This window comes from Rhinolophus ferrumequinum, chromosome 8 (genome assembly GCF_004115265.2).
Source record: "Rhinolophus ferrumequinum isolate MPI-CBG mRhiFer1 chromosome 8, mRhiFer1_v1.p, whole genome shotgun sequence".
Lineage (NCBI taxonomy): Eukaryota > Metazoa > Chordata > Mammalia > Chiroptera > Rhinolophidae > Rhinolophus > Rhinolophus ferrumequinum.
The window spans coordinates 44,458,116-44,484,890 of record NC_046291.1 but is presented as its reverse complement, the minus strand read 5'-3'; the positions used below and the strand labels follow the sequence as shown (position 1 = coordinate 44,484,890).

General features: G+C 34.9%; 1 protein-coding gene across 6 annotated transcripts in view; it reads right to left on the bottom strand.

Moving 5' to 3' along the window:
- Positions 1-6,495: 6,495 nt before the first annotated feature.
- PDE1A (phosphodiesterase 1A) overlaps positions 6,496-26,775 on the bottom strand; it is a 316,130-nt gene continuing 295,850 nt past the window's right edge. For all 6 annotated transcript variants that reach the window (XM_033112655.1, XM_033112654.1, XM_033112656.1 and 3 more), the window contains 2 exons: positions 14,060-14,176; positions 6,496-12,547 (listed from right to left, as the gene is read on the bottom strand). In XM_033112655.1, the coding sequence (XP_032968546.1) occupies positions 14,103-14,176 (74 nt within the window). In that variant the 3' untranslated portion in view covers positions 6,496-12,547; positions 14,060-14,102. The remainder of the gene's footprint in view (positions 12,548-14,059; positions 14,177-26,775) is intronic.

Here is a 26,775-nt window from a genome sequence, read left to right as displayed (position 1 = left end):
AGACAGAAAAGAGCAGTAGTAAGGGAAGGTGGGATCTGAAGAGAAAGGGGGTATGTTTTATGCTTGTATGACAGTCAATGGAACAAAATTGTTTGAGTTAGAAACACACACACGTATGTATGTAACAGTAATAGCATAGTAACCAGTTATATTTTCTATCTTTTAAGACTTCTCCTTAGAAAATGATCTGAAAAATGGTGATGAGTTTTTTTGTTTGTTTGTTTCCTTGTTTTTAAATATTTGAAAGTCCTTCCAGGAAAAATTTCCTCCTACTAGTCACTAATTGGATAATTTACTCTATCCTAGCACACAAGCTTTGTTTTCTACATACCAGCACTGCATACCAGATTTGTCCCTTTACAGAGATTTATGTAACATAATATTACATTCTCTGGAATATTTCCACTGGGTTCTGGAGTAGTTAGTTATTCTCTTTTTCTCCTCCAGGTGCAAAATGGGTTGATAACAACCAGAAGCTGTCTTGTCAATGCTGTGCTCCTACTTGAACTTGGAAAAATACCAACACAAAACAAGCACTACCACCACCATCACTTCCAACTCCATTATGATGTGTTATTTTCTCCCTCCTGGATTGCTTTCTGAAGCACTTTAGATATTTTATACATAAATATTGACATATTTTTTCAAAAGTCATTCCTTCATTTTGTATATATTTTTAATCATTCATGCTACACTCTTTGCCAAGTTCTTCCTTTTGGATTTAACTTATTTCTCTCTACGGCTAAATGGGAGTTCTTGAATTTGGGTAAACCTTAAGTGACTCATTTTCAGTTTTTCTAATTCTGGAATCAGAACCTTCTCTTACAATGAGGAGTCTTTAAAATATATTTCCCTTATGTAAAAAATAATTCCATTGTATTTATTTATTCCTGTTTATTTTTCAAATTTCATTGGCCTTGAATCAATTTAATTACATAAAAATATATTGATACTCTACTACATGCCAATTAGTAATTTAAGCACCAGAGTTATAAAAGTGGAAAAGATATTATTGCTGCTGCGATCCTGCTAGTAAATATTTGTTCAATTCTTTACAATTAATAAAGTAGTCTCACCTGTGTTTCTCAACTAATAATCACATTAAGATGTATGACAGGTAGGATTCATTTTATAGACCAGGAATTTAGAATCCAAAGAAAATTAGTGGCCCTAAATAAACCAATAATCTAACAAAACCTTTCATTAGCTTATGATCTGTTGGAGAAGTTGTAATAGTTTTTAGGATGGAAAAGTCCATCCTCCTTAGGAATCATAGGCTTTTATATTTTCTTATGGTGTCTTATAGATTGACTTGGAACTAAACTTTCTGCATTTCAGACATAAAGCATAGGGGATAATTTTGCTAATGAGGCTGGAATGGGAAGAAGAATCTGAGTTCTACTTTAATTCTTTGGGATGTACTTCAAACTAAAATGAATAAAATGGTTCCTTTTATGACCAATAAAAGGAACAAATTGAAACTCTTTTAAAAGTATTTGGCTCATTTAAAAATATTTTCAATGTTTAAATCTATACTTTAAAAACTACCTTTTAATATCTTTTAAAAAGGAGAGAATTGCTGAGTTTATGAAAAATCTTAAATACAATCTTTTCTTTACTTAAAGAACAAGGCAACAATCTTTTTAAGTAGTTTCTTTTTCTTAACTTCTAATAGATTGTAAAATTAAAAATGAAAATATTTAACAATGGCTATTTTTTATTGTCTTTCCCCTTCTCCATGCCCCTCTGCCCCCAGTGAAGTAGGAATATTTTCTGTAAGTTCCCAAATAATGTAAATAATGTTGGATCTGCTAGCTGTTTCTGGGTGTGGGCCGGCATCCTGTCTCATGAAGCCAAAGAATGGACACACCGATCAGGAAGAGGCAAAAAGTTGTAAAGGAAGATAGTTTATTAGAGGCAGCAGAAGAGGTTGCAGCTCCCGAGCGGGAGGGGATCCCAAATGGGGGTGCCCATTAGTGAGGCAAAAGGATTTTACTTTTATACTTTCCCCTGCCTGTTTGGGAAAGGCGGCTGGAGCCTTCTAATTGAATTCATCCATCAGGTTTGTCCTGTTTCCTCATCCTGAAGGGATTAATGAACCAACCCATTCCTATCTATCAGCTCTGCTCCTTTGTCCGGCCAGAAGGGATTTGAGATTATCTATTAACCTCAAGGCGTATTCTCTGTCCTGGAGCGAAGGAGACATTCCAGGACCTGGAATTTCATGATATGGCTGCTCTTTTGTTTATTCCACCAGGGTCCCCCCTGTCTACCTACCAACCATATTAACTAACCTGTCTCACCGGGATTTGAGGAATGATCGTTTTCACTTACTACTCCCAGATTTTGTATTGTTGAAAAATTTAAAATATTATAAATAAGCATAATTACCCCAGGCCTAAATACATAATTCTGGGATATACTATAGATTCTAGGGCAAAAACAAAAAACAAAAACCCAATATGCTACTTAACAAGGAACCAAAGAGAACATTCTAGCTGCTGCTCTCCTCATACTGAGGAATGATTTTCACTGGAATTTCAAAACACCATTCTTCTCAAAAGTAGTGAGGGGGTTCAAGACATGCTACTTCAAAATATGGCACCTTGGCAGATTGAATATTTTAAGCTTAAAGAGTTCGAGAAAACGATAGAAGGAGGAAGGTCATGACCTTGCCCCTGCCCTTCTCCCCTATAACAGGCCACAGAACCCTCATGAGAGTTGCACGCCCTATACCTGCAGGAAAACAGCATCCTCTGGAAGACAAAGAGACTCCAAGCAAAATCTGAACAAACAGGCTTTGCTGAGTTTCCCCCAATTAACTACACTTACCTCATACTCCTTAAATTCTTTATCAATCCACGACTATCCATTCTTTATCAGGTTATAAAACTATTCAGGTCTAACTGTTGCTTCAGATCTTCATTTCCTTTTGAAGGCTCCTGTGTCATATAAAACTTTTATTAAATAATTTTGTATGCTTTTTTCCTATGAATCTGCTTTTGTCAGTTTAATTTTCAGACCTAGCCAGGAACTCTAAGAGGGTCACAGAAAACATTTTCCTCTCCTATATCAGTAAAGGTATAAAATAACACGGCTTTCTATAAATCAAAGCAATGAAACAATAAGAACTTAAAAGAAAACCAAATAGCTCACAGATGGTTCAGTATCTCTATAATAATTACAGGAGAATGTTCTTCTTTATTTTTTAAAAGAGACTATCATTTGTCAAGACATCTCAATAAATGGATGGGTTTCCTGTTACATTTCCCCCACAGAATAAATTCTGTGGATGTGTTTCCCTAATCATACTAATTATAGAACTAGATGTTGCCCTTAGCTTTTTTCTTTTCCCTAATGGGACATGGATTTCCTATTTTGAAATTGTCACTTATTTGTTACATTTGTCAAGTGTTTTAAACATTATATGGGTCCTTTATTTGCTTTTGAGAACACTCAGTTGTCTAAAAATTAAAACTCGATATAAAGGTCAATGATGACTAAGATAGGAATTATATTACTAAGTCCTGGACTTCTGCGTGATACCAAGGTCAAGCTACACATTTTCACTGTCAGTATAAATGGAGTTTTCATAGGAAGTAGTTCACTGAAACTGGTTGATATGTAAATAAAATTTTAAAAATAATTTTTATATTATGGGCAGAACTATATTAAAAATTAGCATTGTTATCATAAACTAGGAAAAGGTGCAATGGTATGAAATAATTTAATGCAATATTTTGGGGAAAATATAATTACCAAAATCAATAAGTTTGGATTTAAATCACAAATAAATTTGTGTGCCTTTTTCCTATTAATCTTTTTTTTTTTTTTTTTTAGTTTCAGGTGTACAGAACAAGGTAATAGACATTTACACCTCTCACAAAGTGATATCCCCTCCCCCAATCTACTGCCCCTTTGACATCGTATATCACTAATTTTTAAGTCTCCTTTTTTCTTTCGTTCTATAATGTTGAAATTTTTTCCCAATTGAGAAATATATGTGTGTGTAGAATGTTTACATATGTGCATATACATGTATATGTATATATATACATAGATATACATATCTATGTATAGAAAATATGTGTACGTGTACAAAGGTGTGTGTGTGTATGTATGTATGTGTGTATATATATATATATATATATATATATATAGTACCTACACTGGAATAAAAACTTTTTTACACAGAGAAGAAATTTAACCCATTTGCTATTAAATTAAACACAGAGAATTGAAACTTGATTAAATAAACAGTTCCTTAAGTTATCACTTCCGTATTAACTTCTCTTAAGGAAAAGCTGGAGGAAAATGGAGGGAGATATCCAGAATAAACTTGACAAAAGGAAGAAAGCTAGGGCGTCTTCCAAAAAGGTGAAGAGCTGTAGCACAGTGGGAGGTGGAAAAAGAAAGGCAACCGGGGAGAGAGGCAAAGCCAGCTCCTTCTCTCGCCCTGTGTCTGGCCACACAATTTGCTCTTAATAAATTCCTGCTGGTGCTGCCAATCATCTCCATCTGACTGTGTCTTTTGCACCATGGCTATTTCTAGCAGCTCTGTTCTCTCTGGTAGATTTGAAGATTATGGTTTCAGTGGTGACCCACTTGGCTGCTATTAGGTTGGTGCAAAAGTAATTGCGGCTTAAAAGTTTAAAAATAATTGCAAAAACTGCAATTACTTTTGCACAAAACTAATAGATTGCATCTGACTTACCACATTTAGTGGACGTGTCTGTGATTCTTACAAGGGCAATGTTCACGTTATGAAAGGTCCTCTTCTTCTTTAGTTTTCTCCAAAGAAAGCCTTTTTTATTTTGCTCATGAAGATCCTGTGAAATTGGTGCAGTTTGCTCAGGTGTGTGGCTGTAGTTCCTTTTTTGAGAAACTGCCATTGTTACTTCACAGTGCACCTGGATGTCTAATGGTGTCTAATATTTAACAAGCCATCCAGGAAGTCTAAAGGTTATTATTTAATTTTTATACTAATATCTTTCTTTTATATTTGCATGAAAAATTGTCCCCTAAAATGCAATGTCTACATGATGTATATTAATACATCTATCAATATAGCTGTCTGTATATATACGCCTATGGATCAATCTATCTATATCTATATATCTATATCTAATCTATAACGTATATCTGTATCTATATCTATAATTTTGCCTTTCCATAATTTTGCCTTTAGCTGTAATTTTGCCTTTCTGCTCCTCAAGCAAAGACATAACTGCTGAAGTCAGTGATAATATGGCTGGACTCTATATGGAACAACCTCCTCATCGTGTTGACTTTTAGGATATTGCTGCTAACGTTAAAGTCACGCTATGGTTTTGAAACTATAACCCTGTATTAATTTTAAAGGAAGAGGATGAAGCTCCTGGTAAATGTTTATTTTTATAGCTCATAGTATTTAGTTTTTCTTATGTGTCAGTAAATAGTCTCACCATCTTACATAGGCCATTTCATTGAATCATTCCAACAATCCTATAAAATAGGTACTTATATTAACTCCATTTTATATTATAGATGAGAAGATTGAGGCTTGTCCAAGATCACAGAGACCAAATGTGACAAACGCTAAAATTGGACCAAGAGCCAAACTCAGTCCATGGATAACATATTTCTTGCCTCAAGTCTTCCACATAAAATTGAATAAAAAGTAACAGCATCCGGATACATATAAAATTAATTCATATTAACTGAGAACCACCAATGTGCCAGGTGCTGTCTAGAGCAGGAGTGTCCAAACTTTTTTCAACGGTTTTCACCAAGGGCCATATGTGGTAAAATACACAAAGAGCCGGGCCACTCATTCGAGGTGAAGTACGTATTGCCTCACCTGGTTTATTTAAGTAAACTAAATATATTTTTGGAATTTGCTGCAGGCAATTAACAATGGATTGCGGGCCGCAGTTGGCCCGCGGGCCGCAGTTTGGACACCCCTGCTCTAGATCCTTTAAGTATTCCTCATTATCATTTTACCATTCTATCAAAGTCTTCATGGTGAGAGGTGAGGAAATGCTAAGGTCAACTGCCACAAAACACCAAAGACATATTATGAGTGGAGGTCATTCTGCTTCAAAGCTTGTATAGGTCCCACTATGAATCATCAAGTCTATAGGAAATCACCTAGGAAATGTGAGCTTTTCTCCTTAGCAAAGTTGGTAAGATTAGCTACAATTAATACATCACTGTGCCAGCAGACCCATCTCCCCAAGGGTAAACAAGAGACAGATGGGAAGATCTGAATGTTTCTCTTGTATAATTCAGGTTTGCTTTTAGTGTGCTATTAAGAATTAATTAAGAATTAATGCACTCCCCATTTGTCTGCTCTGAGATAAAACACAAATGGCTTTTTGAGATTGTGTAGATCTAAAGTGCTTGAAAAGTGAGTCTGATTTTGATTGAATTAACTAGAGATATCATCTGAAAAAGATTATCTCAATCAGATATCAAACACTTAGGACAAACAAGAATAAACTTTTTCTTCCTGCTTTCATTTATTCATATTCATTTATTCAACAAAAATTTACTGAACAACTACTGTGTGTAAGGATCAGTCTTCTTTACCTTAAAATCGGCCAGCGAGCACATGACATGGAGAGCTACAATTTTCCAGCACAGAGGGCTAGAGATCAGTGTTCATGCGGAGAAGAGGGTCTGAGAGTTCTGACCACAGTAATGAGAAGAGGCTTTCTGGGAGAGCTGGCATATGCACAGGTCCTTGGAAGAAGGAGGAATAGTGACAGGTAAAGATGACAAAAGGAGCAGAAAAATCTATCTACCCAGGGAAGGCATTGTGTAGAAAGGCATGGCAGAAATCCAGGAACCGTGAATGATGCAGTGAAGGCCATGGTTAAATCATAGGCTGGGAGTAGACTGTGCAGGGCTTTGAAAGATAAGCTAAGGAGTTTAAGCTTTACCTGTAGTCCAGTGGCTCTCAAAGTGAAACCTCCATTCCAGTAGCATTAGCATTACCTCGGGCCATACTGGAGACATGCTGAATCAGAATCTCGGGGGTGGGAGGTGGCTTAGCAGCCTGTAGTTTAACAGATCCTCCAGGTGATGCTGATGCTACAGGTTGAGAACCAGTGTTGTAGTCAGCCCTTCCAAACTGCTATGTGTGCTGTCCATGGGTAATGGGTGTACAGGAGCTATTGATCGCTCCGGTCCTTAGGGTGGCTGGGCAGGCCCTGCGGTAGCTGGAGCTCCTGGGATAATTACTCTTGGCAAAAGCAGCCTCATTTTCTTACCCTAGGGTACCAAGTTCCTTGATCTGAAAAAGCAGCATTGTGTAGAGCAGGTGTGGGCCCCTGGGCCAAATCTGCCATGTGGCCTGTTGATGTGTGCCAGCCACAGTCCCCTAAGCTAAGAATGGCTTTTGCAGTTTTGTTAAAGAAGAGAAGGAAAAGAGGAGGAAGAAGAAAAATTAGATGAGGAAGAAGGAGGAGAAGAAAAATAAAGGAAAAGCAGGAGGAGAAGGGACAGTGTGATAAAATGTAGCCTGCAAAATCTAAAATATTTACTGTCTGATCCTTTATGGAAAAAGTTTGCTGACCTCTGGTGGATACGAAGAGAAACTGTTTTTGAGAAGAGCAGTAAGACCAAAGAATGAAGCAGATTTAATAACAGTGTGCAGAAAAGAAAAAGTGAAAGGGGCTGGAAGTAGAGAAGACAAATACTGAACATCAGTGAAATGGTAAAGATCTAAACAATGCAGTGTTCTTTGAATAGAAAGAAGAAGTAGGTCAATAATGTTTATAGAAACAATATGATTTAACTTTAAATTGACCCAAGTGTTAACGCTATAGAAATGTCCTCAAAAACTGAAGAAATCACAGACTATATCCAGTTCAGCCATCCCTTGGGGTTTGATTTGCTTTAGTTGTGAGAGAATAGTAGAGGTCTGAGAGCACAGGAGCCTCTTATTTAGTGTAGGGCAAAACAAACTCACGTTTAAATGCTTAGCGGGTGTTTAGAATTACCTCTATAATATTTCATTATTTTCTAGAACAGTGATCTACATAGAAATCACCCCGTTCTCTTCTTAAAATGTCAGTTCCAGTTTAGTAGGTCTGGATGGGGCCTGACAATCTTCATTTCTAAAACATTCCAAGGTGGGGACCACACTTTAAGTAGCAAAGGTCTAGACTGAACACCACTGGTTACTTGAAAAGCAAGTGTTTAAGGTCACATATTAAGCATGAGAAATAATTCCTCCATCCACAGATCTCAAAGGCACCTTGTCTGCTGTACTACATGATTTAATTAGTCCCCAAAGCATACCTGTCTCTGCTGTTGGTCACTGGAAATGGTGCTTTCTCAGAGGGGTACTTTTTAGGGACACGTGCTTGGACATGGACTAAAGAGTAGAATGGACTAAAGGATAGGGAAGGAAGGAATAGATATGGCAGTTGGAAAAGACATGACACCCTCCTACAATGGCCAGAGGCAGTCTAACCTAACAATTTGGGGAGTCACACTCCCTTAGACATCGGATCCAGGCTTCTCCACCTACTAGCTGCATGACCTTACAAAGATTATTTTACCTTCCTTTTCTATGGTTCCTCCTCCGTAAATGGGGATAACAATTCCGTAAAGAATAGTTACAGGGAGTAAAAGAGATGTCAGAAGTAATGTAACACAGCAGTGAGACTATAATAAACACTAAAAAATTGTAATGTCTAACTGTCAAAGATAAAAATGTATCAGCTTGAGATGCAAAGCTCTCCAACGATCACAAATATTAAGCAAATGATCTAGAAATCTCTTAATATTACTAAAGGATAAATAGCCCCAAATAAATCTTTAAATATACATATTGGTCCATATATAGGATTTGTTTTTTAAATATTTGGGATTTCCTCCAAAGAAATGACATGCATGTAATGTGAGACATTATTTGGAGTTTGCTTTTTGACTCTAAAATATATATTGTCTTTATTGTTTAAGGCTTGCACTAAATGGTGGATAAGCATTGTAATATTTAGAAAAGCAATTAGACACAGAACAGAAGGCTTAACATATCTTCCAAAGGAAATACATGTTTTATATCTAAATTATATTTTAAAATTAAAATATGGCCTTTGAGAGCTTTCTGATGTTAGGTGGAAATTTATCGTGAAATTACATGTAGAGTAAAAAGCTCAGTTAAGTGTCGTGTAGCTGATGGCAAGATACATTTTTATATTTTCATTGGGAATACCTTAGCATTTTGGAGACACAAGCCTAAGAGGTGGCACATATTGTGTCACACTTGCTCTTAATTCAATTAATTGAAACTCTCTAGGTTTTCACCTGGACTTGACATTCTTTGCTTCTTTATTATTCTCCAGTGTTACCTTATTCACAATGTCCTTCACAGAGCTTTCCTTTTCCACTGTACTTCTGTCCCACTCTACACAGATGCAGCAGAAAGAAAAAGAGGTCTTCGGTGGCAGAGAGACCTGCATGGCCTTTGTTGAGGCTCCTTCTCTGAGACTTGGTTTCCTTACTCATATCAGTTATCAGTACCCTCTTGGCTGGATTATTGTGGATTATTGAGGTTAGAGAGAATGTCTGTAAGAGTTTACATGGAGGCTGTACATAGAAAACAGGCAGTGAATATGAGCTTTTGTTATTATTCATTATTGAATTGTCAACCCACGGCCACCTATTCTATGAAGTCTTCTTGGAAGCCCTGAAGATGGAAGCAATCTTTACTTCCTTTAATATCCAGAGGTGCATTTTATTTGTATTTAGTTACTTTCATATGTAGCATTTTCGTTATTTTGTGTATAGATTATTTCCTCTAGAAGATATGAAATTTCTAGAGAAAGATTTAGGTTTCCAGATTCTTATATACACCATGTATCTAGGAAGGGGCTTGCAAATAATAGATATAATAATAAATGTTCAATGAATATTCCTTTAATAGAGCAAAAATCACTTTCTGACAAGACTTGCATCAATTTTTAAGTTGGTGTACTTTTCGTTTTCTCTGATTACTCCAACTTTTCAATGCCCCACCAAATTGAATTACATCAGACACCAAACGTTTCACAATATTTTCCCTCAAGTACAGTTTATTTAACTATCATATGTAGTAAGAAATACTGAGAATTACAGCAGAATAAAAACACAAGAATTGTAGTTTGTCAATGTTAAAAATTAAGAGGTACTGGTTAAATGAAAAGGCATGTGAAAATGTTAGCGATATGTTGGGTAGCTGAGGATAAAAATGCAAAGCAGGACATTCAAGGTGCAGCAGACTTTATAAAGCGTCAATCCTTTTCATCATGATGGACTCAACTGTGATGTTTGCAGAAGGGGTGGGCACTGGTAACCTCTGCTCTGACTTCCTCTCTCATGAACACTAGTTAGTAAAGAAGGAAGAAATAAAGAAATGAAAAGGAAAGAAGTAGGGAGGTGAGGGAAGAGAGAGAGAAAGGGACGGATATTGGAAAAGAAAAAGTACATCAACAGCGTGACAACTCTTCTGAGGAAATGGAGCATGCTTTCTTTACTCCCTCTGAAGTTCAGGTACAGTACTCTATAAGTCATATAACCTGGAAAATTAGGTGAAAGCCCACATACAGAAATTGATAAATTCATTATATTCATCTATTTTTTTTAATAACAATGTCTCTAGATCTTGAAGTATTAATGAAACCAAAGTGGACATGTTTCCTATGACAATTGAGAAGCTGTGTTTCAATGTATTTTTCTTCTAGAGATTCTACAGCTTTAGCGAAAGACAACTGGCTCAAATAGGAACAAAAGTTATTAGACTTTACAGCATCAGATTCTATTTCAAATGCAGAATATTTTCTAGCTGGTAAATAGCTATTTAAAAAAGACATTAAAAGCAATACTTATAGTTTCTCCATAAATAGAAATAAAAATACTTTTTCTAAAGGACAAAAAGTCACCATGATGTACATATCTATACATGTCCCCCCAGCATATTAAAGATCAACCTTTACTGCTTACATTTAAAATATCAATTGCATTATAATGTCTATGATACAATTCAATTATTTAGCTGTGTTCTACACAAGATTCAGGTGAAACAGAAGCTAAGGACCTATTCACAGAACATTTAAAAGCACTTTTTACACAGTCTATGCACAAATATATTTTAAATTAGAATGATGCATACCTAATATGCATATAGAATATGGCTTACACATTAAAAGAGCTCCAAGTCGTGAGTTATAAAATCACACTCCTTAGACTTAAAAGCTTCTGATTGTATCCATTTCTAAAATATTGCTTAGCATTGTGGAACCCAAAAAGAAGCAGATGCAACAGAAAACTTTTTAGGACACACATACCCTCCCTTTACGTTATTCTTTAATTGATGGCTACTCTTGATTTTTTCCATCTAATTCCTACCTTTCACAAAAACAAATTCACTTTGTCTCACAATCACTGAAGTGTTTATACAGTGAAAAGTTACAACACCTAATTGTGCTTGACCTTTTTTGTCCGCTAATAACAAATAAAGGTAGTTCTTCAGTGTGGAGTAAAGGAAAGCTCTGCACATGCTCAGGCAAAACATGACAAGGAAGCAGAGTCTCCAAGGGTGGCAGTGTGTTTCTGTGTAGTAAAACATACAGTCACGTCAAATAACGTTATCTGTACAGAAAAGTACGGGCTTCCTTTCTCATAGACATTTTTGAATACACACACATACACACACACACACACACACACACACACACTTCTCACACTATCCCATGGCTATAATACATGGATCAACACCTCGGAAGGCAAATTCCATTCTCATTTCTACTGCTTATGTCCAACTATGGCTGAAGGTTCTTGTCATCTTGGACTGCAGGTAACATGTCACTTGCATGGTGATGAAGTCCATGTAGGTGAAGCATTAGAGCTTTGAAGCCACAGGTATGGATGCAAGCTGGTCCACTAGTTTCAGGGACAGGTTTCACTGTGGTTTCCCAACTTCAGAGTTACGACGACACGTCCATCCGGTGCCAGGGCCAGGGCTATGAAGCTCCATTGTTGTCATAGGACTTCAACTACAGCTTCCAAACAGCCCTGCCTCTCGATTTGTTTCCATGTATGTAAAATGACAATCTGAATGGCCTGCTCCTCAGAGCCGTAAAAAATATTTTTCCATAATTTTTTTTTGCTTTCCTTTTACTTAAGACCTTAAAATACCGTAGTTACAGCATTCTGTAAAACAATGGAAGAGAGTAAGTTTTAAAAAGGCCTCATCTTCTGCACATGTATAGCACAGTCACCTATGCTACACCTGGGTTAAAGTGATGACAATTTAAAACTGTCCAACTTTCGTCTTCAAATTTTCTCAGGCTTGATTGAAGAAGGCCAAATTGTGGAGGAAAAATGATGACAGAAGCACTGGCCAGACCTCTGATAGCAATTTTGTATTTATTTGACCAGAGTAACTACCTCAGAATTTATGTTCTTCTTATGAATTCCTTATATAGGAGTCCATAAAAATGGCCTGAACCAAGCATGTGTTGAAAGAGGAGAATATAGCTTTGTGGAAAGTTGAGGACTTAGGACTGTTCTCATTATCCTGAAATAAAATCCAAATGAATATGAAGATCATGTTTTAGTCATAAAGAGACATCAATTACTGTGCAACAATTTCACATTGGACTTCGTAGAAAATAAAAGATTTGTCAGTATATAACAGGTATTGGTTTTATATCAGTTGGAATTTCTCTTTTTATTTCTTCTCTCTCTCTCTCTCTCTCTCTCTCTCTCTCTCTCTCTCTCTCTCTCTCTCTCTCTCTCTCTCTCTGTATGTTTTAATCCCAAAATGTAAAAATTTTAATCCCTTGGATCAGAAGTTGCAAACTCAAATAGCTCTTCATGCCTGATAGGTAACATAAATGAATTAAATGGGCCTAGGTGAGTGTAAAACAACTAGAGTCACAAAGACTGTAGTGAACTAAAGAGCGTAAACCCTGTCTGAAGATATTCAAGAAGATATTTTAAATCATTGTGGAAGTCAAAGGAGCAAATGCGCACACTAAATCCAGCCCACAAATCATCAGTTTTGACCCGTCTTGGGCAGTACACTCAACACTAAAGGGCGGGCACTGGCAGGAACAGGGAACACTTCCTTTCCAAGGAGTAACAGGTCTGATACTTGTTTGTCTTTGAAATGCCAGAAGTCTCTTACAGATCCCTCAAGGAAGAAAATATGATAAATCATATGCCAGCATCTTTTTAAATAATAAAACAGCATGGCATTGTATATCCAACTCTCATCTTATTCACGCTAATTAACAAAAACATAAAAGAAAAATGTAAGCAAAACATTGAAGACATAATAGATGTTTTAAGAACACAAGGTTTTGTTGTCAAATAAATACCATTAGAAAACTGAGTTAAACAAAATTAAGCAATATTTTTTCCTACTGATGTTTCCAAGTCAGTGTACACTATATAGCTTCAAAAGAAAAAAAGTTTATTATGTTTTTAAGGAGACACTAAGACAGCTCCACTATAAAAACACATCCATTCCTTCTAACTGCCTGCACGTCCTCTGGAGGCCCAACATAGTGATTCTCAACTTTAGTGTACAGAAATATCAGCAGATGGGATTATTAAAAATTCAGATTTCTAAGGCATCACTCCCAGAGTTAAGAACTCGGTACACTGAAGGTAAGCCCTAAAAGTTAAGTTTTTAAGAGAACCATTAATGCAAATGTCCATGGATTTTAGCAAACATTGATGTTTGCTTCATATTTAGCAAACATTGATGCTTGCTACATATTTGCTGTGTTATTATCACCTGCTGTGATCATTCATATTTCCTACAAGAAGTAGTAAAAGAAATCAGGATTAAATTGCTCCATCAATTTGAGGGACTAAAATGTCCCAGTAAGTATAATTTTCATTCATAAGCAAAGTAAGAACTCTTTGAAAAGGTAAATATTTAAGATTTTGCCCCAGAAGACAGAAGACAAAGGTGTTTCAAAAATAATTCAGAATGGCATTTAAATAACTTTGTCTCTAATGATATTCTACAAACAATTCATTTCAGAAATTAGGTTTCTTGTCTAAAAAATGAAATTACCTCTCATATTTAAAATGACAGAAGCCCTTATGGTGTTTCAAACCTATGAATGTGTATCAGCACATTTTTCTTCAACATTTACTCGATCTTCTGAGTTCCTATGAAGATCAGGTTCACCTAAAATACAAGTAAACAGATACACACAAAAAAAACAGGCCTGTGAAAAAAGTAAATAAGGTCAAGAAACTGAAGCAATTAGTAAAATGTTGAAGACTGGATTTTACAATGGATTTTATGGCACTTTTCTCCAAAGGTACTAACATTTTGTTTTCAGATATGAATTTATAGAGTACAACAAGTCATCTTTCGGTGGTTACACAATTTTGTGAAGTTGCAATTTAATCTGGGAATACAGAAATGAAACAGATGAGACCTGTTAAATGTCTATTAAATCAAATGTAAAAATTATGCATGTTTTTCCTGAATGTTTTTAACTGAAATAAATTCTTTGAAACACTCTAAGGATCAGTGTCTTTTACCACACGTTGCTTAGTTGCTATGAATTTAAAACAAATGAGTATAAGAGAATAGTAATGTTTAACATAAGAAATAATCTGCCAAAACAAACTAATGGAATTTATAATCTTAGAAAACTCGTCTTCTTTATAAACCTTGAAGAAGAAGAAAAAAAAATTAGCATGGAAACTGTTCCAATATTTCTACAGAGGTTGCAAAGAATCTATCAAAAATAGAAATATAAAATATACAGTTTAAAAAGTCTTATATGAGAAAGTAAAAGTAGCAGAAATTAATTTTTGAGTCAATTACTCAAAATACCTTGATATTTCAAGAAATAGTCATATATGATGAAATGCTCTGTCTGAAATTTGACTGAAAATATACTGTTAAATTTTGCACCAATTAACCTGATAATTCCTTCAAAATATAAGACTGTGTTGTTCAGTTGCAACAGATTATTTTGTTGAATTTATGAAATTAAAGAACATATAGAACTTATGAGGTGCAAAATTACTTTGTCTCAGATTTTATATATATATATTTCTCCCCGCCCCCCACCCCATGGGGGAACTTATCTTTTGTCTTAGGATCAAAATTTCAGGTAGCCACATGACTTTCCTGATCATTCTTAGATAATAAAAACATTGTGTGGTTACATTAAATTGCTTTGGCAATTTAACTCAGACAGAAGTTCTGGTCACATATAATACGCATCAATCTTAAAACAAAGATAAGATTTGTTTCCAACATTGGGTTTCTTGCAGAGCCCAGAAATGGTATGGGGTGGGGGGCATGGTTGATGTTTCCTTCATTTTTTGGTCTGCCTTCCTCCCCCCAAAGGCTACCTTAAACTCCTGAGCTGGAGAAAAGAGAGAAGAGGGCTGAGAGGAGCAGCAAAGTTGCTGCTTGACCAGCACCACTGTCAGGTATTTAGAGCTGATTCTTCTGTGAACACATTCAGGGGCTCTTTGGGGACTTCTTGCCAAGAACCATGGAGACTTCTCACCACCTTCGTACGGGCACATGAAATTGGTTCCTTTACAATGTCCACAGCTCTGGAAATTTCTTGGTACATTTCCAGTTTCTGCCTGCTGAGGTACCATGTTTCCCCCGAAAATAAGACCGCGTCTCATATTAATTTTTACTCTAAAAGATGCACTAGGGCTTATGTTCAGGGGATGTCATCCTGAAAAATCATGCTAGAGTTTATTTTCCAGTTAGGTCTTATTGTCGGGGAAACATGGTACTATCACCCTTCCAAGTATGGGTGGGCCGTATTTTGTTCACAAGAAATACTCATGAGGCATGTGTTTCCATAAATTACTTGAGGAAAGGCTGAAATCTACTTTGTCTCATCTGTCACAATGTAACTCTTTGTATTTCTCATGTAAGAACTAGACTCCATTCCCCACACCCCTTATCTTCAAGCTCCCCAAAGACTCTGGTGAAGCTCTCTCCCTTTGGTTTGAAGTAAAGAAAGAAGCATTTCTACCTCTTTCCTGGTAGCAGAGAGCTCATTAAAGAAATCTGGCTCACAAATCCTTTTTCAACCCTCAACAACCTGACCTTTCATTTGTTTGAGTTGGGTGAGGGTTATGAGCATCCTCATAATTGGCTTTTGAGACTTTGTTGAAATTCCTGTCTTACAAGTTAATTTGTTTCTGACATTTATTATTTTAGAACTTGGCTTAAACTTCTGATTTAACGGCTTGTTAGTTACAACTAACTAAATTAGAACAGAACAAAACAGACTAGAATAGAATAGAACAGAGTGGAAAGAATAGACTGAATTAAAAGAAAGGAATATAAACAATTAATTCTCTGGTTCTGAATTTTTTTTTTTTAAATGTTTGAGAGAAACTTTCAAAATGGGCAAAGGACACTGAGGTATACCTACTGCCAAATGCTCTCACATCGAGTGGGTAAAGCACTCACCAGTAACAAAAGAGTGGACAAGGAACAAAATCATCAAATGGTAACAATGCAGCAATTACAAACAAATAAATACCAACATGATACACAGATCACATCCAAGAGTAATTTTATACATACAATTAGAAAAGTAGTAATTGAAAACTATGACAAACTCTACTTTAGATCTAGATTTGCCACACCTTTCTTTGTAGTAAGACACCAATTGTTTAAGAAATAAGGATGTTTTAGTTAATCCATGAAACAGATATGAAGATGAGCTTTGTAAGGTGTGCAGTCCCTTTAAAAATGGTTCAAGTTGTTGAACTCAACATACTAGATATGTTTATAAATAAATGTATGGCATGGATACTTAATGCCTCTTCTCTGAAAACAAAAGCAACCAAACAAACAAATTTAAAAAACCAAAAAACTATGATCAACTCAAGACAAAAGTTTTGCAGCACTGAACAAACAGTGTTTTCCTTGAAAACTGTAAAATTCCAGATGTTTTCAGGAGCATATAAACAATATTGCCAAGCAAATGCATGGCAGTTGGATTGCTTAGGAAAAAAACTAGAGTTCTCAACAAATTCAAATCACATTACATTTAGTTACTAACTCTTTAGTTTCAGAAGCCTTTACAATTAACTTGGATAATACTACTTGGAAATAACCCTTAGTCTTTTATAAAAAAAGAAACTCATATCATTTTGTCTATCATTCTGCCAGAAAAGAAGAAATGATTTGCATTGTTTGATCCATTAAAGATCATCTTGGCCCAAAAGTGAACCATATCAAAGACCTTGAGAAACAGCCACATAGTCCAAGGTTTCAAACATTTTTTTGAATCATGGGCCCCTCTCTTAGTTTGGTGAAACTATGGCCTTCTCAAAATAAAATCCATAAGTAAATAAAATAAAATACATAAGATTACAAAGGATTCCACTTACATTAAAATATAATTATCAACATATATAAGTAATCCTAGCGATGTGATACAGTAACATACATGCTTCTTTATTATTGCATTAAATAATAAGATCTAGCTGCAGGTCTGTCATCTATGTAATTTTGAATTAATAATAATATCAAATAATACTTCAAGACATCTCCATGAATTGAAATGCAAAAGCATTCTTTGTTGTCTGGAGAAAAAAATTTTAAAAGTTTCAAGTTAGAAAGTGTGGAGTAAACATGGCATTTTCATCTTCCTGCTGTGACAAGATACTAGGATTCAAAATTCAGTTTTTCAGGGAAGGTAAAGTAGTTTGATAGTAAGAAATGTGAACTGCATTTTTTAAGAAACAAGGCTCTTTTTGCTTCTACTCTCTGTAGTAAAACCTGCCGTAGATAGCAGTCTAAGAAAGACTAAAATACCAAGGCTTACTCAGGTCCTATACTTAAGGGGATTTCAAAGTAAAGGGCTGTAAGAAAAAGTGAAATGTTCTCTTGCTGATATCGTGGAGGAAAAAGAATAGAGATTTGTGACCCCAGAGTAATGAGAAGTTATTCAACTTAAAATCCAACTACATTCCTAGAAACATACAAACTATCAAGATTGAACCAGAAAGAAATAGAAAAATCTGAGCAGACCAATAATGAATGAGTAAAGAGATTGAATAAGTAATCAAAAATCTCCCAATAAAGAAAACCCCAGGATCAGATGATTTTCATGGTTAATTCTACCAAACATTTCAAGAAGAATTAACACCAATCTTTCTAAAACTATTCCAAAGAATTGAAGAGGACGGAATACTTCTGAACACACTTTATGAAGCCAGCATTACTCTAATGCCAAAGCCAGACAAGGACACAGTGAGAAAAAAAACCCACAGGAAAAAAAACCCACAGGCCAACATCTTTAATAAATATAGATGCAAAAATTCTCAGCAAAATATTAGCATACCAAATTATATGGCACATTAAAAGACTAATACACCATAATAAAATGGGATTTATCCCTGGGATGCAAGTATAGTTCAACACATATAAATCAATACATGTTATACTCTACACTAGTAGGATGAAAGATGAAAATCATATGATTATCTTAATAGATGAAAAAAAGCATTTGGCCAAATACCACATCCTTTCATGCTAAGAACTCTGAACAAATTGAGTAGAGAGGGAACAGATCTCAACATAATAAAGATTATATAATATATGACAAGCCCACAGCTAAAATCATACTCAGTGGTAAATGATTGAAAGCTTTTTCTGTAAGATCAGGAACAAGATAAGGGTGTACATTCTCACCACTCTTATTCAACATAGTAATTAGGTCAAAGCAATCAGGCAAAGAAAAGAAATTAAAAAACACCCAAATTGGAAGAAAAAAGTAAAATTGTCTCTGTTTGCCAATGATATGATCTTATACACAGAAAATTCTAAAGATTCCACCAAAAACCTATTAGAACTTATCAACAAGTTCAGTAAAGTTGCAGGATACAAAATCAACATATAGAAATCAGCTGCAGTTCTATACACTAACAACTAAATATCTGATAAAGAAATAAAGAAAACAATCCTATTCATAATAGTATCAAAAATAATAAAATAATAAGAAATTAATTCAACCAAAGAGGTGAAAGGTCTATACACAAAACCTTAAGAAATTAATTAAAAAATTGAGGAGGACACAAATAAATGTGAAGATATCTCATGTCTATGGATCAGAATTAATATTCTTAAAATATCTATACTACCCAAAGCAATCTACAGATTCAATGCAATCCCTATCAAAATTTAAATGGAATGTTTTCATGGAAATTAAAAAACAATCCTAAAATTAGTATGGAACCACAACAGACCCCAGTAGCCAAAGCAGTCCTGGAAAAGAAAAACAAAGCTGGAGGCATCACACTTCCTGATTTCAAGTCATATACTACAACACAATAATAACCAAAACAGCATGTTATTGACATAATAATAGACACATACACAATGGAACAGAACAGAGAGCCCAGAAATAAATCCTCATATATATATGGACAGCTAATATTTGGCAAGGGAGCCAGGAATACTCAGTAAGGAAAGAATAGTCTCTTCAATAAATGGTACTGAAAAAACTGGATAATCACATGCAGAAGAGTGAAATTGGACCCCTATCTTACACTATATACAAAAATTAACTTGAAGTGGATTAAAGACTTAAACATAAGACCCGAAACCATAAAACTTCTAGAGGAAAATATATAGAAAACTCTCGTTGACATTGGTCTTGACAATTTTTTAGATATGACACCAAAAGCACAAGCTACAAAAGCAAAAGTTAATAACTAGGACTACATTGAACTAAAAAGTTTCTGCACAGCACAAGAAACAATCAACAAATGAAAAGGGAACCTATGGATTGGGAGAAAATATTTGCAAATCATATATCTGATAAGGGCTTAATATTCAAAAAATATAAAGAGCTCATACAATCAATAGGACAAGAAACAATCTGACTGAAAAATGTGAGATAGCCAACAGGTACTTGAAAAAATGCTCAATATCAGAAATCATCAGGGAAAGCAAATCAAAACCACAATGAGTTATCACCTCATGCCTATTAGAATGGCTATTATCAAAAAGACAAGAGATAACAAATATTGGTGAGAGAATAGAGAAAAAGAAACCCTTGCACACTGCTGGTGGGAATGTAAATTGGTGCAGCCACTAAGGAAAACAGAGTGGAGGTTTCTCAAAAATTAAAAATAGAACTACCATATGATCCAGCAATCCCACTTTGGGTATATATTCAAAGTGAATGAAAACAAGATATCAAAAAAATATCTACACTCCCATGTTTATTGTAACACTATTCACAATAGCCAAAATATGGAAACAACCCAAGTACCCATCTACAGATAAATGGATAAAGAAGACATGGGGGATATATATATATATATATATACATATATATATATGTATATATATATGTGTGTATATATATATTTCAGTATTTCAGTTATGATAAAGAAGGAAATCCTGGCATTTGTGACAACATGGCTGGACCTTTAGAGAATTATGCTAAGTGAAATAAGTCAGATAGACAAATACTGTATGATCTCACTTATATGTAGAATTTTAAAAAGCTAACCTCATAGAAACAGAGTAGAATAGTGGTTGCCAGGGCCTAGAGGACGGGGGAAATGGGGAGATGTTGGTCAAACAGTATAATCTTCCATGTACAAGAGGAATAAGTTCTGGGGATCTAATATACAGCATGGTGATTGTAGTTAAATATAGTATATTATGTACCCGAAGGTTGCTAAGAAAGTAGATCTTAAATGTTCTCACCACATATATACACACAAAAAGGTAATTATGATAGGTGATGGAGGTGTTACCTAACCCTACTGTGGCAGTCATTTCACAATATATGAGTACCAAATCGACATATTGTACACCTAAAACTTACACAATGTTATATGTCAATTAAAGCTCCATAAAGCTGGGAAAAAATCCAGCATAAATATATGGCTGCAGTAAATACCTAGGCTTAAAAAATCAAAAGGTGTGAATGAGTGAAAAACCCTGTCATCATTTTTGTCTTGATTTCTGACTTTCCAAATTGCAATATCACAGCCAACTCTTAACTCATTTTATGAGGCCAGCATTTAAGACCTTAGGGATCTCAAATTGCATTCAGTTTTCCTTGCATATTCAGATATAGCAAGAGCAATAATTGCTTCTACCCTAGAGATAGCAAATATCACAAATACCTTACTTTTTAGTGTTTATAATAAAATTCTTCACTAGAGAGAGCACTGTTTTGTATAAATTTCATCTAGGGAAGATGAGAGAAGAATCAGGAGACTGTCTCCTTTGATTTTATTTATTTTCCCATGGAGACTAAAACCACTTAAATTTTTCACCAAGCTTCATCATCATAATTTTCAACAAGTTGGTACCTACTACAGAAGAAAGACTAGCAAATACTAATAGTATGCATAATCCAAATTCTAGTAGTCTTTAGATGTCCTTTAGGATATTCTGTAAATATTGTTTGACCAAGTTTTAGACTGAGTTAAATCAGGGCTACTAAATGCCCAAACAAATAATTGTTTTTTCCACTTTTAGCTTTACGTCACCAAATTTCAGAGGGCTGAGTTGGTAACTACGTTGATTAAGGCCCAAGAATCAGCCAAAACAGGAAACAACCTCATATATCCAACTATCCTTTAACCTGGGATGAAAGACTAGTGTTCTTACAAAAAACCTTCTATTTTCTTTCTTTTTCTCCTATGTACATTTTTCTATCTAACATAGGCTGGCTATGAAGAGGGGCTAGTTGAAGAAATGTGTGGAGAGAGTCTCATCTATTTATAGTTTTTTGAAAATAGTAATGGAATTGCTTTTCTTGGACATATATGCAAGTTGCTCCTATTGAAGAAAATTTATAAATTTTAAATTCACGCTTTAAAATAAAAGCACTTTAAGCAATTAGTCACAAAACACTTTACTGATTTACAACTTCCAGCCAGGATTGTAGGCAGTCATGCAATCTTTAATCCATAAAGATTTATATAACAGGATTATACTCTCATGATGGGGTGAACTTATTTAAAATAAATTGTGGGTGCTCTGTTAATCTCTACATCAAACTAACATCAAAAGTATTACCTTCTTCTTGTTGAACTGATTTTATTTGATGAGATTCCTATTTCTTACTAATGTTTTGTGGGTTTTCTTTAATCAGCTGACTTGCTCAGTATATTTTATAGAAGCCAAACCCAAGATGAAAAGATGATGTGGGAACAAAGAACTCTTCTGAATGAATCCCATTCTGAATAAATCCAGAGTGATGAATTAATATTATTGAGTGAATTTCTCTCTTTGCCTCTACAAAAATTTCCTAATACAAATAAAATTAGTGCAAGGCTCCCAACATTAGTTATTACTAATTGTCTTGCTAAAGAATGAAACTAGGTTGCATTTTGAAGATAGGAAAATAAAGTTTGAGCATCAGATTCTTGAAGGTTTTCATCTTTTCCCCTTAAAGACTTCTATACTAAATCCCACCTGAGGAGATCTCTTGGATAACTTTTCCTTTCCCCTTTACTTTTCATACTTTTTACTTTGGAGAAGGAACAAAACATGGAAATTAAATATATATAACAAAGGTCGAAGTCTTCAGCTATAAATCTTTTTTGCATGACTTTGGGGAGTTTTCTAGATTCCTGTACTTAACATGGGAAAATTATCACAGCCAAAGTATGAACAACAGTCCCAGAAGAAGTAAACTCAGGAAGTGTTTTGACTACATAAAAATGAAGTGTTTTGACTATATAAAAAGTCTAAATCCAGGCATATTTTAAGGGATAAAAACTAAGGTGGTAAAACTCTTTGGGTAAATAAGTAAATTGCCAAGAACCAAGTATGCTGGATCAACTAAAATGCCTTCTTTTTTTAGAGCATGTAGATCTATAGGATACTCTCTTTTGGAATCTTTTTCTTCTCCTAAAGGTTTCAATGCCAAGGGGGGAAAAAAGAAAAAGGCCTCTTAAGTGGAAAAATGCTCAACAGAAAACATATAGTTAAAGGTTGTTCATTTTCAGCTCTACAAATTAGGCAGCTATATCAATTATTCAAAACAAGACAATTCCGTTCCTCATTCACTCATACAGAAAACTGGATGGATTTGTGAGATATTTGGGAGCTAAACTCTATAGTTTATCATGATGGATTAAGAATGGAAAGGTGATAAAAGAGTCAAGGTAATTTCACCATAGAGCAAGCAGTTCACTCAGTTGATGTAATTGATCCACTACATGTTTTGTCACAAATTAAGTATAATCTCATGTCCAAATTGTTACAAGCAAGCAAAGTTTTTCCATAGTATACTTTTTAAAGGAAACCTTCTATAAGCTCTTTATACAATTTAGAGGCACATACGTGAGCCCGGGAGAATAAGAATTACCATAGAAAACACTAAATTCTAAATACTTTTCTTGTGTTGACTCATTTAGTTCTCACAAAAGATCTTGGATAGACACTATTTGTATGATCCTAACTTTACAAAAGAGCAAACTCAAACAGAGAGATTAAATAACTTGCTTAAGTTTACATAGCTAATACCTCATGGGATCAGGATTGAACGAGATAGTCTCAGAGTTTCAGATCCTAACTCTGCACCATGCAGCCTTCTTGGGTGTATCTTATTATATGCTATGTTTTTTTGTCTTTCCTTAGTATGAGTATATGCCTTATTTTTGAAATTAAATCTGTTAATAAATGATAGCCTTTTTTTTTCTGAAGGCAGAGCCAAAGAATTAGGATAAATATATTTATCTGTGTAAGTATATCATTCAATATTGGATACCAACCATTGTCAACTAATTAACTACTAGGGTGTGCCTAAGGTCTAGTACAATTAATCATTAAGTTAACTGTCAGGGGATGACAGTAAAGAAGGTGTAGAAGAGCCATAATTTAAAAAATAGGCTTTTCAGGAGGAATATAACTTGGCTGACCTTAAAATGAATTACATATTGGACAAGTCATTCACAAATCCCACAAGAAAACAACAACAAAACAAAACAATACATTAAGCCATTTTACCCCTGCTGTTCACTCTTACTATAACATAAATATTTTTTCAAAGACATCTGTCCCTTAAAATTTTATGAATCATTTTTTAAGTGGCAGAGAACCATTAAAGCATTTGTTCAGGAGGACAAATGGTAGAATTAACATAAAAGATAAATTAAGTTTATGAAAGTTACACTACCTTTTTGATGTTTTAGAAAAGGGACATCCAAAATGAAAATAAATAGATGGATAAGCTTTGTTACAAAAATGACAAAATTAGTGATTAACTGCTGAAAAAACATTTATTGACACTCACATTACCTTAGTAAAGAGAATTGCCACAAATGCCATCTTAGCAGACATTTGAAAGTGTAAAGATGCTGACATAGCCATCAGATGAATCTACTACCATAGCAATTGGGCTAGATCGACCAAGGAATTTGTAGTTCTTATTTATATGCTTTGTGACTCCAACTGAGCAATCTGCAAAAATGAGTTTCCTTTCTCTCACTGGTCCAGGTAGATTTCCAGTAAGTAGATTGAAATTTCCAACTCCTTTAGTCAGATTGGAGCTGCCACCATGCATGAGATTTTACTTAAAGATGTTTACTGATCAGGAAAACTTATGCTTTTGTGAAATCGCATTTGCTTCTGGAAAGAAAATTACTTATTTTAATAATCTAGTGAAAATGCTGTAAAGAACAAGTGAAAAAGTAAATTGTACATAGCATTTATAAGTAGCCATGTTTATAGGAATTACTGTGGTGAAATTATGAAAATAGATATAATTCACATATTTTAAAAGTTTTTCCAATATATTTTACTCTTGCTCCTGAAATTTTCTGTGATTGAACTTGAGATAATTTTTTTTTTCCTAATTCAACTTATTTTTTTTCTCCATTTGAATTGTTGCCTAAAAAACATTCAAGAAGATAGTCTGGATTCCTAGGGAGCACAATTCTAGTCGATTTCAGCTAGAGTAGACACTCTATGAATCTATTAAGAAACTTATTAATCTCCTGAGAAAGTATAAAGAAAATCATTTAAGCAATATCTCTTGTGCATATATGTGCGTATATTTCACAAGTTATAATCATGCCCAATATAATCCTCTTTTTTGTAATTTAATATAACTATAGTTCATAACTCATAAGCATTTGGTAACTATGGTTGAGGGTAGGAAGGACAATTTTAACTGATCATTCCAGACACTCTCAGGAATGCCTGAAGAGATATAGATGTCATTTTAGGCCAATTGTCAAGCTTTTGTTTTGTTGAATGGGTTAAATTTGAGGCCAGAATTAACTTGTTCTGAGCAAGGAGGGGATTCTAGAGGCAGAGTGGGAAAAGTGAGGAAGAGAGATCTTGAATCAAGAAGAATGTAAGACTAGAGGTTTTGGAGAAAGAACAAAGCTGAGTGTTGGCAAATGGAGAGATTTACATTTTGCTCTGAAGTGTAATGTTAAGCCAACAAAGCTTCCAGTGTAATTGGCACTGGGTTAATTATTGGGGGAATATGACAAAGTCATGAACCTAGCATAGTGTGAGCAGTGTGAAGGACCCAGTCATGTGCAGGTTACAAATTCTGGTCCCATTTGCTACAGGAGAGTAGCACCTGAAAGGGAGAATCTTCTCAGAGCGCTAATTCCCTACCGGGTGCCCAAAGTCTTTAGTCTTGCTCTGTCCCCATTACCTCTGCTCCAAGTGCAACATCCCATCCCCCTCTCTCTTCCCATCACCACCACCACCTTCTCTACTCCCCGAATTTCCATTGTCATATTTCACCCCAGAGTTTGCAGAAGCTACAAATCTACTGTAAACTCTTGCAGTTATTACTCACATTGCAAAGTAAAATTAGAACAAGGGACTATGTTTTGGGTGTCAGAAAACATAGCAAGTACAGGCATTGAACAAGATGAGGATTTGGGGGTGGGGGAGGAATGTCATTTAGTTTTCCCATTCGCTATTTGTTTTGTGTTTATTTGTTTTTAGATCTTTTAGCTAACAAAGAAAAATATTGTACAACATAGTGGGCAATATCATTTCATTTATATGGACTCACTCTTAAGATCAAACTTCCATTGCATGGAGTCAGGTCTCCTTTACTCAATACTAATTAAGCTCTTACCTGGCTCTGGGAAGGAGCCACCGAAGATCTAAAGCTGAACATCCGTGAGTTCTGGTCTCAAAAAGACCTGTAGGTATTTGTTTTGCACATAGTAGGCCTCTAAATAATTTTGGAAAGACCTTATTAGTAGTTCTCAACTTTTTTTGTCAGGCTCCATAGTTTTAACATGTGTAAACTCTGATCATAATATCTCATAATGTGCAGTGACTGGATGGAGAGATGGTACACAGCTCCAAAAGGGAATGTCAGAATCTCTACAAGGCATGTGGAATTGGAAACATCACCTGATTCTCCTCTCCACTTTCACTCATATCCAACACTGATTTGTGTAGGTTCCTGTTGAAGGTATTTTTCCCTATTTTGAGAATGAAAGGCAGAACAGAATTACCTCCATTGTAATATGAATACATCTGTGTTTACATAATGAAGTGATAGGCTTCTTAGAAAAAGGCATTTTAATGGAGTTTTGGAAGATAGGTACTATTTTCATGAGCAAGGTTGTGAAGGTGACCCAAGAATTGCATTCCATGAGAACGAAAGAACAGGCTAAAGGTAGAAAGAAAATCCACTGACTTTCCAGCAGTGGAGGAAAAATTTTCAGGGTAGAGACGTGTGACCCAAGACATACTGTATATACAGTATTAAGGAATATCATTACCAAGGTACACACTGCTATTTGCTACATGTGTACAGCATC